General features: G+C 40.9%; 1 protein-coding gene across 1 annotated transcript; it reads left to right on the top strand.

Moving 5' to 3' along the window:
* The first annotated feature begins 12,979 nt into the window (after window positions 1-12,979).
* LOC121680405 (la-related protein 6-like) lies at window positions 12,980-14,965 on the top strand. The gene is made up of 3 exons (XM_042059767.1): window positions 12,980-13,068; window positions 13,283-13,484; window positions 13,636-14,965. Exons 1-3 carry the CDS (start codon window positions 13,043-13,045, stop codon window positions 14,746-14,748), a joined length of 1,341 nt encoding a protein of 446 aa, XP_041915701.1. The 5' UTR covers window positions 12,980-13,042; the 3' UTR covers window positions 14,749-14,965.
* The last annotated feature ends 325 nt before the right edge of the window (window positions 14,966-15,290 follow it).

Raw genomic sequence — 15,290 nt, forward strand, 5'->3', positions numbered from 1 at the left:
TGATCGAGCTGTGGTAGACTACCTAATGTTGACACATCGCCCCTATGGGCTCCACTGCTAACGTATGAGGGCATGGTGCCAGATGGCGAAGACTAACAAAATGGGTTTAACCCATGTGATAAACACATCACTATCACTAAAGCAAAAACTAGAAATATGCAAGTAGTACATTTTTACCATCATTCCAAAACAAGCAATGGCATTATATTCTTTAGATATTGTAGCCTACTGTTTGAATGTTGTGTTTTGTTTAGGTTTTTTTTTTTATGCACATGCATACATGCACCAGAGGGAATTCTGCCATTTTCAGCACTCCAGTCGGTGGGCAGCTCTCCAAACTCTCAATTCTATGGGCTGGGTTTACAAAACTACTAGAACAAGAAAAGGGGGGGAAACCCCACATCAACATTCCAACATGCATTTCTGCTTGCTCTGACCACACCACCTTCACCAAGTGAGCACTTGTGTAACCTGTGTGCGTGGCCATACATTACAAAATGTTGAGGAATGAAGGGAACGCCAAGGAGAGAAATGAGCTGGAGGGGAGATAGTAATGACACTGAACCAAAGTGTTCAAAGAGTGTTGCTGTCTTCCCTTCTGACTAAGAAAGTTCAACAGTTCTCTCAGATGGGCTTCTGACGGAGACTACTCCGAATCCACAACTGCACTGACTACACATGATGGCTGTTAAAAATATAGGCCTACAGCAAATTAAAATGATTATTTCAGAGTCAGGCAATTATTCAAACAATATCAACATATAGTTTTTAACCTCTTACTAGGTTTATTGGTGGTATATCACAGATTGCATTTTGATAAGGGTGATTTTAACACCAGTGTACATCATACGTCATCCTAAAGGAACCTTTCTACCCTTAACTGTGTAAGGGCATTTGTCTTTACAAGATATGGTAGTCAACAGGGATGTTTACAGCCAACCTGCTTGTTTGTTTTTGTTTGTTTATAACATTTATCACTTTGAAAGGGTCAGTCAAATCTTTTATCAGTAAACCGTATGCATGCATTCAAATGCTTAATATTTCAGCACTGGGTCCTCAAAATGGCAGTTATGTAATGCAAACAATGCAAAGTACTTTCTAACACCCCCCCCCCCCCCCCCCCATCATCATCTTAAAAGGCCGTCATTTCGGCTCTGTGGAGATTATATCATGATGCTTACGTTTAGTAGAAAAATAGTTGTGGTGGCCAAGTGTATCCTTTCCAATTCTCCTTGCCGGCAGCATACCAACCTCTACACTAACTAGATGTACCGCATCGTTTGGCATGCCTGAGTGTGTGTGTGCGGCTGCACAGAAAGTAGCCTACTGGTGCTGAAAAGGTGAATAGATTGTAGAATAGCCAAAGAAGATGTAGCATTGTTATAAAACCTTTAAAATCTCTAAACAATCACAAGTAGGGCAGTTCATCACAGTTCATCCATTGCAACTGGATTGATGAAAGGTCACTTACACCTGTAGGCTACATTGTATTTGGGAAAAGCAAAAGGTATCAGCATAATGTTATTTATTTATTTTTTATGTATTTTTAAACAAAAACATCTCTGTCAGTTCCATGCTGTTTTCAACAGCTATCAAAAACAAAGGTCATTTTTGGATGGATGGATTTTTTGTGAATGTTTCTTCTTCTTACATAAGATTTTAGTCATCTTTAGTTCATGTAATACTTTATTGTCAATGCACAAATTAAGTAACAGTAGTCTGAAACGTTATTGTTAATGCACAAATTAAGTAACAGTAGCCTAGTCTGAAACGAAATGCTGTTTTACATCTAACCAGTGGTGCAAATAACTGACATGTCCAAATGGGCCTTGATGAAATGCGTCGCTAGACTGTTCATACACATTTTAACGGGCCAAAGTTGAAGAGCTTTTGTCCGTTATTGTTCGTGCAAATATAGGCTGATTCATGTTCCCTTGCATTGTTTAACTGAGGTCCATGGCTAGTCTGGCTTTCATCAGACCAAGCTCAATCTTTTAAGAAATCAAAAAATAAATAGCGGGCAGATCAGGCTGGGTTCACCCAGCCTAGTCCATAGGCACCCGATATTGTTTAATTTTCCGATTGAGATATACACGCTCTGGCTATTCTAAATGCAAAAATGCATCAGGGAGTTATGACAAAACGGTAACTAACAAACTAGATCCTAATAGAAAGCTGTTAGCTTCCCTAAGCTACAGGTAGGATTATAAAGTAGGCCTATTTACAACATAAATTGTCAATAGGCTATGCTGGCGACACAAATAAAATCTCTGGAAACCAATGGCTTACGCCTTACAGTATCAAGCGGACTTAAACTGTCATATCGTGGCGAAAAGTTGTAATAACATTCACGCAGCTCCATGAGTCAAGGAAAGCGCGAATGAAGTAGCCACTTCTAAATGGGACCCACTACACAGTAGCTTAAGGTGTTTTGCTAAAGCAGCCATAATGAAATGAAGGTGTCATTGTTTGGATACTTCACACACACGTGCTTTTTAATTTCACAGACTACAACTACCAAGCTGTAATCAAAGCACATCGATTCCCCTCTCACACCCTGCACGCACTTAAAACAAAATAAACAGGCGTCTCAGTCTCACGCATGTATAGGCAAAACTGTATCAGACTGGTGTAACGTTGGTAAATCTTCCATTGCACAGAATGATTTTGTAGCACGTGCAATAAATGACAGTCGAAAGATACAAACAGTGCTGCTATGCATTTCCTTGGTATAACCGCATTTATAGTTTTCTACAAATGCAATAAATCAAATGCCTCCATCACTCAACCAACGCTAACGGTAACATTACCTAGGTCCTTATTGATATTACAAGATTAACGTACCTGCAGTAAAAAACAAGCATGTCCGATAAACATCCTCAGATTTATTTCGGCTTCAAGAAGAAATGGGAATTACACTTCATGTGAACATCGTCCTATCCTTATTAGATGTTCGCTGCGGTAAATTACAGTCCTTGTATGAAGCGTCCATTGTTTTTTCCAACCCACTTTAAACTTCCAACAAAATTACGTCTCACTGCAACGATGCGCCATCTAGTGGACAAACGACTACTTCTCGCCAATACTGAAAATGCAGCCATGATGATGATGATGAATATTTATTTTGGCTTTCTTTTAATCCTACTGATTTTCATTTTTTACCGGGGGGGCAAATCACAAATGAGTGATTATGAGCCAGGTTGATATGGGCCCTTGAGACCAACATACCATAAAAGATTCACAGAGAACTGTGTCTGCCCTACCCTCCTTTCGGGGGGTCCAGTCCAGCGGGGGGGCTGCAGATGAAAACGAAAAATGACTGTTCCATGCTATCCATGTGGGGGTACATGCCCACCAAGTTTTGTGTACCCCGGTCTTTCAGTGTCCCGGGAATCCTTGTTGGTGTACGTCACTAAATGTACACATAAATGATTTTATTGTAAGGCCCCCCATGAACGAAAGTACACAAAACTTGGCATGCATTCAGAGGGTGTCATAATGATCCTACACCTTTAATTTCGTGCAGTTTTGACCTTGTCAGCCAGAGATATTGAGATGAAAACACCTAATTTTTTGCTTTTTAATTTTTAACTAGGTGGCGCTATACATGAAATAAGTGGTAATGGGATGGGTTGACATGCCCCCTTAAGACCAACATACAAAAAAAAGGTGGACCTCCTAGGCCCTACGGTTCTCGAGATATTCACAGAAAACTGTCTCCGGCCACCTACAGGCCAGTTGGTGTATAGTAACATAAATTAATTTATTGTGTGGCCCCCCATGAACGGAATTCCACAAAACTTGGCGTGCATACAGAGGGTGTCATAATGATCCTACACTTCCAATTTTGTGCAGTTTTGACTATATTAGGTCACAGATACCTTCAATTACACCACCTCATTTTTACTTTTTTGTGTTTAACTAGGTGGCGCTATACATGAAATGAGTGGTTATGGAATGGGTTGACATGGCCCCTTGAGATCAACATACAAAAAAAAATGGTCCTCCTAAACCCTACGGTTTTCGAGATATTCACAGAAAACTGTGTCTGCCCTACCCTCCTTTCGGGGGGTCCAATTCAGCGGGGGGACTACATATCAAAACGAAAAACGATGGTTCCATGCTATCCATGTGGGGTTACATGTCCACTAAGTTTCGTGTACCCCGGTCTTTCAGTGTCCCGGGAATCATTGACGGAAATTTGGGCATGCGAAAAAGAAAAAAAAAAAAAAGAAAAAAAAAAAAAAAATCTGACTAAACCTATATGACCGCCGCTTCGCTGCGCGGCGGTCATAATAACTAGTTACACTGTGGCTGGCCTTCTACACTCTATTCAAGGCCTGTCAGCGCCAAGACTGTGATCTGGTCAAACTGCTCTTTCTCAGGTACAATAAATCTAGAAGCCGTGGACACCTCCACACCAGATAGGCAAAGGTGGGGGTATGGTGTAAACAAGCGACTGTTTGCTGAAGCTTTGTGTCAGCCTGAGGCAGGATCAGTAAGCCTATAGCAGAGCTGCTTTACCACTCCCTGTTAAAACTGCTGTTTATGAAGCCAGCACCACTGTAGACAAGTCTATGTTGACTGGCACATTTCCATGTCAGAGCAGCTTCCAGCATTTTTGAGGCATGGCTGCATCAAATTGAAATGTAATGCTTTGGGAATGTGTGTGATGCATGAATGCAGTAAGCTGTATATTACTTTTGCCTGCTTACAAGTAGGCTTATATTTGCATAATGTGCCATGGAGGCCAAATGATTAAAAGCATGCAATGGAAATCATAAAAATCAAAGACAAACCTAACTTCAGCCAATCAACCAATAAACCATATATTAAATTGTACAGTTAATGAAACAAGTTTAACTAAAGTTAGCAGGTTTGGCTTATATGTGCAGGGCTGTAGCATTTTTGAGGTGGAAGGTTGTGCTTTGCAGATGTGCCTCAGCCGTACGAACACCCCCTACCCCCTCCCACCAAAGCCACTGGCTTGTGCTATAATTACCGTAGAGGTCTGACCTGTAATTTACTGTTTTCTCAACTTCCAACAGCACCATGGACATAAACAAGCTACAGTACAGGTTAGAATGAAGTATTGATTAACTTGTACAATTAGACTATGCATTGATTTAAAACAGCTATATAGGCCTATTTGCTGAATAAGTCATGGAAACTATGAGCTTCTTTACTAAAAATGCAGACTCTAGCCCATGCATACAAATTTTACTCCCATTATTTCCTGATGAATTGTCTCAGAGAAAGATATAGTATCCTTACATATGTGTACTCTCTCAGTGATGTTCGGATGGCAAGTTTGATCATGTCAGATATTGTTTTAAAAAACCTGTCTCTTTCTCATCCATCATTAACCTGTTTTAAACGTGTGAAGACAGCCTCTCAGTAAGCTCTCCAAGACTAGCCTCTGGCAGCTCACTTGACCTCTAAAGTGCTGATATGTATGACCACAGAGAGCACTAACATTTACAAGCTACTTGGAGTGTGTTGATGTTTTTAATTGATCTTGGGATAGAAACATTCAAGATCACAATGATACATTTTATGGGAATCATTGGAGGAGAGATCTCTAGATCTTAACAGATGTTTATTTATTTATTTTATATATGAGACAGTGTGCCTTCCACGGCACACCTCCCCCCAACATTCAACAGCATAAATCAATTGTATGCACCATATATAGCATAGTAATATTATACACCATTTGAAAGCTTGGACTCTTGGGAATCCATATATAACAACATTGTTCATATACAATCTATAGTGTTTTACATTGTCAGATTAATCTTACTATGTCTCAATTAAATTGAATAAAATATGCCCTCCTCCACCCTTGTGCTTCCCTAACGTCTAGCTGCAGTGTATATCCTTAGCAATAAGTAGATGCAGCAGCATATTGGGTCTTGAAATATTCACAGGAATCCATAGAAATTAAATATTCACTCAAATCACTAAAATAGAGATGTTTGTGTAATTATTCCATATTTTGTGTAGTCATTCTATATTAGAAACCCTGACATACAATCCAAATAGTCTACAAGAAACTCCAGAGTGTTACCTTTCATTTGAGACCAGGATTATGCTTCTACACCAACAGGTTGCCATACAGTAAGCCTTTTATTGTCAGTATGCATTTTGGGTAACCAAAAGTCCTGTGGGGAGTTTCTATAGGGCATTTTACAAAATGCATGAGCAAACTTTGGCAAATAATGGTCTAAAGCACTCATATTTCATTCTATATTGATCTACTTTTGCACACAGCTTCACAAGACCTGGTGCTAGGGCTCAGTTGTGTTTAAGTCATATCAAAGTCAAAGTCAAAGTCAAAGTCAGCTTTATTGTCAATTTCTTCACATGTTCCAGACATACAAAGAGATCGAAATTACGTTTCTCACTATCCCACGGTGAAGACAAGACATATTTTACCAATTTAGGTCCACAGACAAACATAACATTCAAGTAAACAAAAAAGTAAGTAAATAAGTAAATAAGAGGGCACATATAATAATGAAAAAATAAGAGCAGCAAAATTTGGTTGAAATTGTGCATAGACAGTCAATAAAATACTAGTGCAAAGTCAGGCCAATAAAAGGCTTGGGTAGTTCTGTTTGACCTAAGTAAGAAAGAAAGTGGCATAGTGGTGCAAGTTATGTAAGAGCAGCAGAAGTGTTGTGTTTTCAGGACAACAACACCAAGTTGTAAAGTGTACAGTGTGCAAGTGTGCAAGTGTGCAAGTGGAATAGTGCAGGCGGCCATTTTGGGTCCAATGTCCAGGATGTTATGTAGCTGAGGGTGGAGGGGGGAGAGGAGGGAGAGAGTTCAGCATCCTTACAGCTTGGTGTATGAAGCTGTTGGTGAGTCTGGTAGTGCGGGAGCGCAGGCTTCTATACCTCTTCCCAGAGGGCAGTAGATCAAACAGATTGTGAGCGGGGTGACTTGCATCACTCACAATTTTGGTCGCCTTGCGGGTGAGGTGGGTGGTGTAAATGTCGAGTGACCTAGAGGGCTGAAATGTGGTCAGTTCAGAGATGCTTGTTATACGGCATAAAGAAAAAACAATATTCTAGCCAATATAACTCTGTGCCAGTACTTCTCACAAATAGGCTATGTTTAGATGGAAACAATCTGAAGAGAAAACGCAAAAGTGGCGTTGCATTCTCACTTTTTATTTTGTGTTTAGGCGAGCGTTTTTGGGGGAAATCTGCATGCATACGGTGACACAAAAGTGTGTGAAATTTGATGTAGTATGCACGCCAAGCAGCTAGGTGGGAGTGTAAACGCGCACGTGACGAGAGCCACCATGAGCAGATCGGAGCAGACTTTTGCGTTTTTACTAGGGCTGTCAATCGATTAAAAAAATTAATCTAATTAATTACATACTCTGTGATTAATTAATCTAAATTAATCGCATATATAATATTTGCTGTGAAAATATTTTAAATATTTAAATTCAAATGAATCATTGAATAATCAGCATTAGTGACATTAAAGTTCAAAAACTCTTTTATTATTATTTTAATAATGGCCATAATAATCTATGATATGACCTAATATGCTGAGGAAATAAATTCTGAATAAATAAAGTAAATAAATAAATAAATAAATAAAGTGCTTGGGGAAGAAGTTTTTTTTTCATATACAAGGTATTTCAGGCCACAGATATAACCTTTATTTTAATCAACACCATCAGGCCATTTTAAAAAGTAAATGTTCCAATCAATGATATAGGCAGCACATTTTATTCTATCTCCTTCTTTTTACAGTCTAATGGTTACTGACTACAACAGCTCGGTGTCAAAGGTCATACTGAATCGAAACTGAAATTAATCTGCGTTATTTTTTTTAATCAGTTATTTTTTCTCAAATTAATTAATCAAAATTAATCAGTTATTTTGACAGCCCTAGTTTTTACCCTTTAGACGTGAACGTGACGGTGGAGCGTTTTTAACATTTCCACTCTGGAGGGTGGTTTCGCTTTTTTGCGCTTTTAAGCCCCAAAAACGCAGTCGCCGTCTAAACAAAAGGCACATCTGATAAAAAATATTTTGTTGTTTTCACCTGCGAGCGTTGCCGTGTAAACAGGGCCTTATTCTGATTGTTTCCTAAGAAACTACAGGGTCTAAGCTTTCTTAAGAGGTCAAGCATTTGATGGTAGGCCAAAATAGGTGACAGTGCCCTCTGAAGTAGGCACAGTACAATGTCAGGGGGAAAAGCCTAGAAATGGCCCAACCCATGTTAAGCTTTTGTGTTGTGCTTTTTATCTGACCTTCATAAATTCATAAAGTTCATAAATCTGATGAACATTTGAAAAGAAGATACCAATGCAACAGGAGTCTTCAAAGGTCATTATGAGTGTTATGATTGACATTGATAATGCACCTTGGTCACATGAAGTTCCTATGTCAGAGGAGGACGCGCTTTGGCGGCCATGTTGTTGGTGCTTTCCCTCCATCTGTATGATTACAGAGCATCCTTTGTGTGGCTAAGAGGAGACTACATACCGTACATTCTCTTCCTGAGAGTGCAGAAAAATTGCGGGTTTTCAGCTCAGAAGTTTCCATCTCAAGACAAGATATGCACCTTGACAGGTTGACACAAATAATTAGTCTTCGTTATTAAGGTGTACTGGGAGGAGGATGTACACAACCAAAGCAGTAAATGTAGGAGGTTTCAAAGTATGAATGAATGCATGCACTGATAGCATGACTTAAAGTATATGTAAAGAAAAAATGCTTATATAGGCCTATAATGCAATATTAATACAATTCATCCTACAGCTCAATCCTGGCCATAGCCTTTCCAATGTCTATGTAAAACTTGCATAACTAGATGTACCGCATAGCGGTACAAAATGTGACCGCCGCTCAGTCAGAAAATAAATCACACTTCAATTTGTCTCCATATTTTACTCCATCCCCCACTCTTGAAACTTTTGTGTATGCTTGTTTGGCATGCCTGAGTGTGTGTGTGCGGCTGCACAGAAAGTAGCCTACTGGTGCTGAAAAGGTGAATAGATTGTAGAATTTGTGAATAGACCTTTAAAATCTCTAAACAATCACAAGTAGGGCAGTTCATCACAGTTCATCCATTGCAACTGGATTGATGAAAGGTCACTTACACCTGTAGGCTACATTGTATTTGGGAAAAGCAAAAGGTATCAGCATAATGTTATTTTTTTTTTTTTATGTATTTATAAACAAAAACATCTCTGTCAGTTCCATGCCGTTTTCAATAGCTATCAAAGACAAAGGTCATTTTTGGATGGATGGATTTTTTGTGAATGTTTCTTCTTCTACATAAGATTTTAGTCATCTTTAGTTCATGTAATAGGTCAATGCACAAATTAAGAAACAGTAGTCTGAAACGTTATTGTTAATGCACAAATTAAGTAACAGTAGTCTGAAACGAAATGCTGTTTTACATCTAACCAGTGGTGCAAATAACTGACATGTCCATGGGCCTTGATGAAATGCGTCGCTAGACTGTTCATACACATTGTAACTGGCCAAAGTTGAAGAGCTTTTGTCCGTTATTGTTCGTGCAAATATAGGCTGATTCATGTTCCCTTGCATTGTGTAACTGAGGTCCATGGCTAGTCTGGCTTTCATCAGACCAAGCTCAATCTTTTAAGAAATCAAAAAAAAAAAAAGCGGACAGATCAGGCTGGGTTCACCCAGCCTAGTCCATAGGCACCCGATATTGTTTAATTTTCCGATTGAGATATACACGCTCTGGCTATTCTAAATGCAAAAATGCATCAGGGAGTTATGACAAAACGGTAACTAACAAACTAGATCCTAATAGAAAGCTGTTAGCTTCCCTAAGCTACAGGTAGGATTATAAGGTAGGCCTATTTACAACATAAATTGTCAATAGGCTATGCTGGCGACACAAATAAAATCTCCTTTGGAAACCAATGGCTTACGCCTTACAGTATCATTATAATAACATTCACGCAGCTCCATGAGTCAAGGAAAGCGTGAATGAAGTAGCCACTTCTAAATGGGACCCACTACACAGTAGCTTAAGGTGTGTTGCTAAAGCAGCCATAATGAAATGAAGGTGTCATTGTTTGGATACTTCACACACACGTGCTTTTTAATTTCACAGACTACAACTACCAAGCTGGAATCAAAGCACATCGATTCCCCTCTCACACCCTGCATGCACTTAAATCAAAATAAACAGGCGTCTCAGTCTCATAGGCAAAACTGTATCAGACCTGTGTAACGTTGGTAAATCTTCCATTGCACAGAATGATTTTGTAGCACGTGCAATAAATGACAGTCGAAAGATACAAACAGTGCTGCTATCAATTTGCTTGGTATAACCGCATTTATAATTTTCTACAAATGCAATCAATCAAATGGGCCTCCATCACTCAACCAACGCTAACGGTAACATTACCTAGGTCCTTATTGATATTACAAGGCTAACGGTAACATTACCTAGGTCCTTATTGATATTACAAGATTAACGTACCTGCAGTAAAAACCAAGCATGTCCGATAATCATCCTCAGATTTATTTTGGCTTCAAGAAGAAATGGGAATTACACTTCATGTGAACATCGTCCTATCCTTATTAGATGTTCGCTGCGGTAAATTACAGTCCTTGTAGGAAGCGTCCATTGTTTTTCAAACCCACTTTTAACTTCCAACAAAATTACGTCTCACTGCAACGATGCGCCATCTAGTGGACAAACGACTACTTATCGCCAATACTGAAAATGCAGCCATGATGATGATGATGAATATTTATTTTGGCCCCGGGGACGAAATGAAATTTTTCCGTAAAAGTCTAGTGGGGCTACATACCCACCAAATTTTATGTACCCCGGTGGTTCGGTGTCCCGGGTATCAATGACCAAAAATTCAGGAAGTAGATGACGGGAAAAAATCTTGAATTGTGTGCATGTGTGCGTGTACAAGTTTATGTTTATGTGTGTAGGTGTGTGTGTGTGTGTGTATGTGCGTGCTTGTGTGTTTGCCTGCGTATGTGTGTTTGTGCATGTGCATGCATGCGTACATATGTCTACTGTGTGAGTATGTGTCATACGTATGATTACTGTAAATGTATGTGTGTGCGTGTGTATCTGTTTATGCACATGTGTGCACATGGAATGGGTTAACATGACCCCTGGAGGCAAACATACGGAAAAAATTGGTCATCCTAGGCCCTACAGTTCTCAAGATATTCACAGAGAACTGTGTCTGCCCTACCCTCCTTTCGGGGGGTCCAGTCCAGCGGGGGGGCTGCAGATGAAAACGAAAAATGACGGTTCCATGCTATCCATGTGGGGGTACATGCCCACCAAGTTTTGTGTACCCCGGTCTTTCAGTGTCCCGGGAATCCTTGTTGGTGTACGTCACTAAATGTACACATAAATTATTTTATTGTAAGGCCCCCCATGAACGAAAGTACACAAAACTTGGCATGCATTCGGAGGGTGTCATAATGATCCTACACTTTTAATTTTGTGCAGTTTTGACCTTGTCAGCCAGAGATATTGTGATGAAAACACCTCATTTTTTGCTTTTTAATTTTTAACTAGGTGGCGCTATACATGAAATAAGTGGTAATGGGATGGGTTGACATGCCCCCTTAAGTCCAACATACAGAAAAAAGGTGGACCTCCTAGGCCCTACGGTTCTCGAGATATTCACAGAAAACTGTCTCCGGCCACCTACAGGCCAGTTGGTGTATAGTAACATAAATTAATTTATTGTGTGGCCCCCCATGAACGGAATTCCACAAAACTTGGCGTGCATACAGAGGGTGTCATAATGATCCTACACTTCCAATTTCGTGCAGTTTTGACTATGTTAGGTCACAGATACCTTCAATTACAACACCTCATTTTTACTTTTTTGTGTTTAACTAGGTGGCGCTATACATGAAATGAGTGGTTATGGAATGGGTTGACAAGGCCCCTTGAGATCAACATACAAAAAAAATGGTCCTCCTAAACCCTACGGTTTTCGAGATATTCACAGAAAACTGTGTCTGCCCTACCCTCCTTTTCGGGGGTCCAGTCCAGCGGGGGGGGGGGGGGGGGGGGGGTTTGGGGGGGGGGGGGCTACAGATCAAAACGAAAAACGATGGTTCCATGCTATCCATGTGGGGTTACATGCCCACCTAGTTTAGTGTACCCCGGTCTTTCAGTGTCCCGGGAATCATTGACGGAAATTTGGGCATGCAAAAAAGAAAAAAAAAAATAAATAAATAAATAAATAAAAAAATAAAAAAAATCTGACTAAACCTATATGACCGCCGCTTCGCTGCGCGGCGGTCATAATAATGTGGACTAATGCTTTACCACATTATTGAGTGCATACAAATATTAAGTGTATGATTCATTCAGGTGCAATTTCCCACCAAAACGTTCCCGAAGAGCTTTTCACACACACACACACGCACGCACGCACACACAAACAAGCAAAACCCATTTCCCTAGTTGCCCTATGAGGCAGGTCGAGCGCCATAGTACAAGCTTTACAGTCTATGAGTACAAGCTCCCTCTGCTGGAAATGGGCTTGAATTAGGCAATTAGGCGCTGTTGAAGCTCATGAATGTGCATGTCATGAAAGTCTAGCACATCACTCAAGCCCGAATTTCTGATATGATTTAGTGTAATTCATCACTTGAATAAAATTCTAACAATAACATTTATTTATAGCTTGAGTGGGCTATTAATCCTTGCAAAATCAAAGGGAGGACCATTGACCATCTCACCTGCGTTGGCTCAAACCGATTTGGAATCAATGTATGCGTAGGAGAAGCTCTCATTCAGTGAAAATAAAAATAGTACCCAGTCTGCAGAATCAGATATATAACCTTTTATGGTGATACCTCCGTATATTTCGCACTGTCACCCCCTCAACGTTGATTGGGCAGGCTTGTATGCCAGCCTCTCGGCAAAAGTAGGCAGAGAGTTTATAACCGAGCTGACAGCGATTCCTCAGGCATTCTGGTACCTATAACGTTGGGATCAGTCTATTAATTTACGGGAGGGAAATAGCAAATACAGAATGGACTGTCAGGATGGGGATGACAAGTGAGTAGTTACTATATCTATATCACTAATAACTGCATTAGCTGTATTAGGCTACTCATTTATTTATTTGATCATTACGAACTGTTGTAGTTCGTAATTTAGGAAAATAACCTCGCTTGTGTATATGTCAACTTGTATTCTTGTTTTCTTGAGTGATTGCATGTGTATCAAAACTAATGATAAATGTCAATATTGTGAACCTATTTTCCTGCAGGCCTTTTTTCAATGAAAATGATGAAGATATAGATATTGATGAGTGGACTATTCCCGACAAGGGTCTCATTCAAAAGATGGTGAAGCAGATAGAGTATTATCTATCCGATGAGAATCTTGCCAAAGATGCTTTCCTTTTGAAACACGTCAGGAGGAACAAGATGGGCTACGTGAACATAAAGTTACTCACATCTTTCAAAAAGGTAGGTATTTTATAGTGACGTTTTTTGACTGATATCCTATTCTGTAAGTTACAAGAAATAGTAAGTGCACTGTAACAGATACGCACGAATATCGTTCGATCATCTTATCGTATTTTAAGCAAGGTGAAACGGTATTTTTAATTTCTTTCAGATGAAACAACTGACCAAAGACTGGCGTACCACAGCCTATGCCCTGCGCCATTCCAGCAAACTTGAAGTCAATGAGGAGGGAAACAAAGTCCGGCGATTAGAGCCGGTGCCAGACGCAGTTCTCTCCCAAGTGCCCAGTAAAGTCCTGCTGGTCTGGAACGTCTCTGAACTGTGCGTAAGTGCATCAGTAAATCCTGCTGACCAAATCAATTGTCCGGACCCCCGTCCTCGTAGCACCATAGAAATAGCCATCAGTCTTTTAGAACCCTTTGGAGCCATTAGCACTGTGCGGGTGAACAGACCAGGCAGAGAACTTCCATCTGAGGTCCAGAGATACAGCTACAGGTACCCTGAGCTGTCCACAGAAGAGAGTGTTCTGGTCGAATATGAGGAGCTGGAGGGGGCAGGGAAAGCTTACCATGAGCTGACTCAGCCCGACAGCTCTGTGAAGATTGTCCTGGTGGGCAGGAGCTCCAAGAAGAAGAAGCTGATGATGAATCAGGATGCGTCCTCCGTGGGTTCCTTGGAGGAGAGGACATCAGGTAAGGGCATGGCCATCCTCAACCGGCGCATGGAGCAGCTCCAGTCCCGAGCTGAGGACTCCTCGGCCTACAGCTCCTCGGAGTCTGAGTTTGCCTCCTCGTCCCCACTCCACGTGCCCCGCTTCTTCAGCGGCCAGGTAGTGGGGGGCTTTGGCAGCAGCCCCTGGGGCAGCCCTCGCTCCAGCCCCAGGGTCCTCCACGCGCCCCTCCCGGGACCCAGGGTCTCCCCTCTGCTCTTCTCAGAGATGTGGGGCAGCCCTGACACGAGCCCGGAGCTGAGCAGACGGAGGAGCCCAGAACAGTGTTCTGACAAGCCAGCCTCCACCCCCACAGGCAGTCCATGGGTGCAGCGACGCAAGCTGGCAGTCATACAGACTCCCAACTCCTCCTCAACAGAGGAAGTTTGTGCCAGGCAGAACCGGGGCATCGGAACAGCTAAAAGGGCTTTAAACGGGGACTCGAATGTTCCCCATGGGGTTCTTCGGTTCCCCTATGGTCCAGATGGTACCCGTGGGTTCCACCTCACTGTGGCTAGAAGATTTCATCACCCTCTCAAAATTTTAATGAACTGATTTCATGAATTTTAAATGTGGTGAGTTCACATGCTGTCATGCTATTTATTATTAAAATGGTTCAGTGAAAGCATCTAATTTATTCTATTTATGGTAGATGGTATTATATAAATCATTTCATGCTGTCTGTACAACACTCCCCTGCTAATACAATAAATTGCACTTTGAATGTATGGACTGTATGTATACTTGACCATACTGTACTGTACTTGTTGAATGTCTGCCATACGCAATAAAATATTATATTTGTGTATTTTGTGGGTGGCTGTGATCTATATAAATAGAAATCATCCACGTAAAATAAGTGGTAGTGGTTCAGACATCAGATCCTCCTGCTGAATGTTTGTCTAACCATGAACTTCCTTGGGTCCCTCTCACACACAAGCTTTTCTCCTCAGCATCACGACTGCCTCTTTCTGAAAGCTCTCTCTCTCTCTCTGAATTAAAAAGTTGGTGCTGGCGCTGCCTATCTGCTCATCCAACGCATTATTTATAGCATCCCCTCCAAAAAAAGGAAAAGATGAAGCCGTGTCCTGATTTGG

The sequence above is a fragment of the Alosa sapidissima genome, chromosome 13 (genome assembly GCF_018492685.1).
Source record: "Alosa sapidissima isolate fAloSap1 chromosome 13, fAloSap1.pri, whole genome shotgun sequence".
Taxonomy (NCBI): Eukaryota; Metazoa; Chordata; class Actinopteri; order Clupeiformes; family Clupeidae; genus Alosa; species Alosa sapidissima.

Coding starts and splice junctions, on each gene's coding strand:
- LOC121680405 (XM_042059767.1), top strand. CDS start 13,043: ATGGACTGTCAGGATGGGGATGACAA. Junction 13,069..13,282: donor TGTCAGGATGGGGATGACAA/GTGAGTAGTTAC, acceptor ATTTTCCTGCAG/GCCTTTTTTCAATGAAAATG. Junction 13,485..13,635: donor TACTCACATCTTTCAAAAAG/GTAGGTATTTTA, acceptor AATTTCTTTCAG/ATGAAACAACTGACCAAAGA.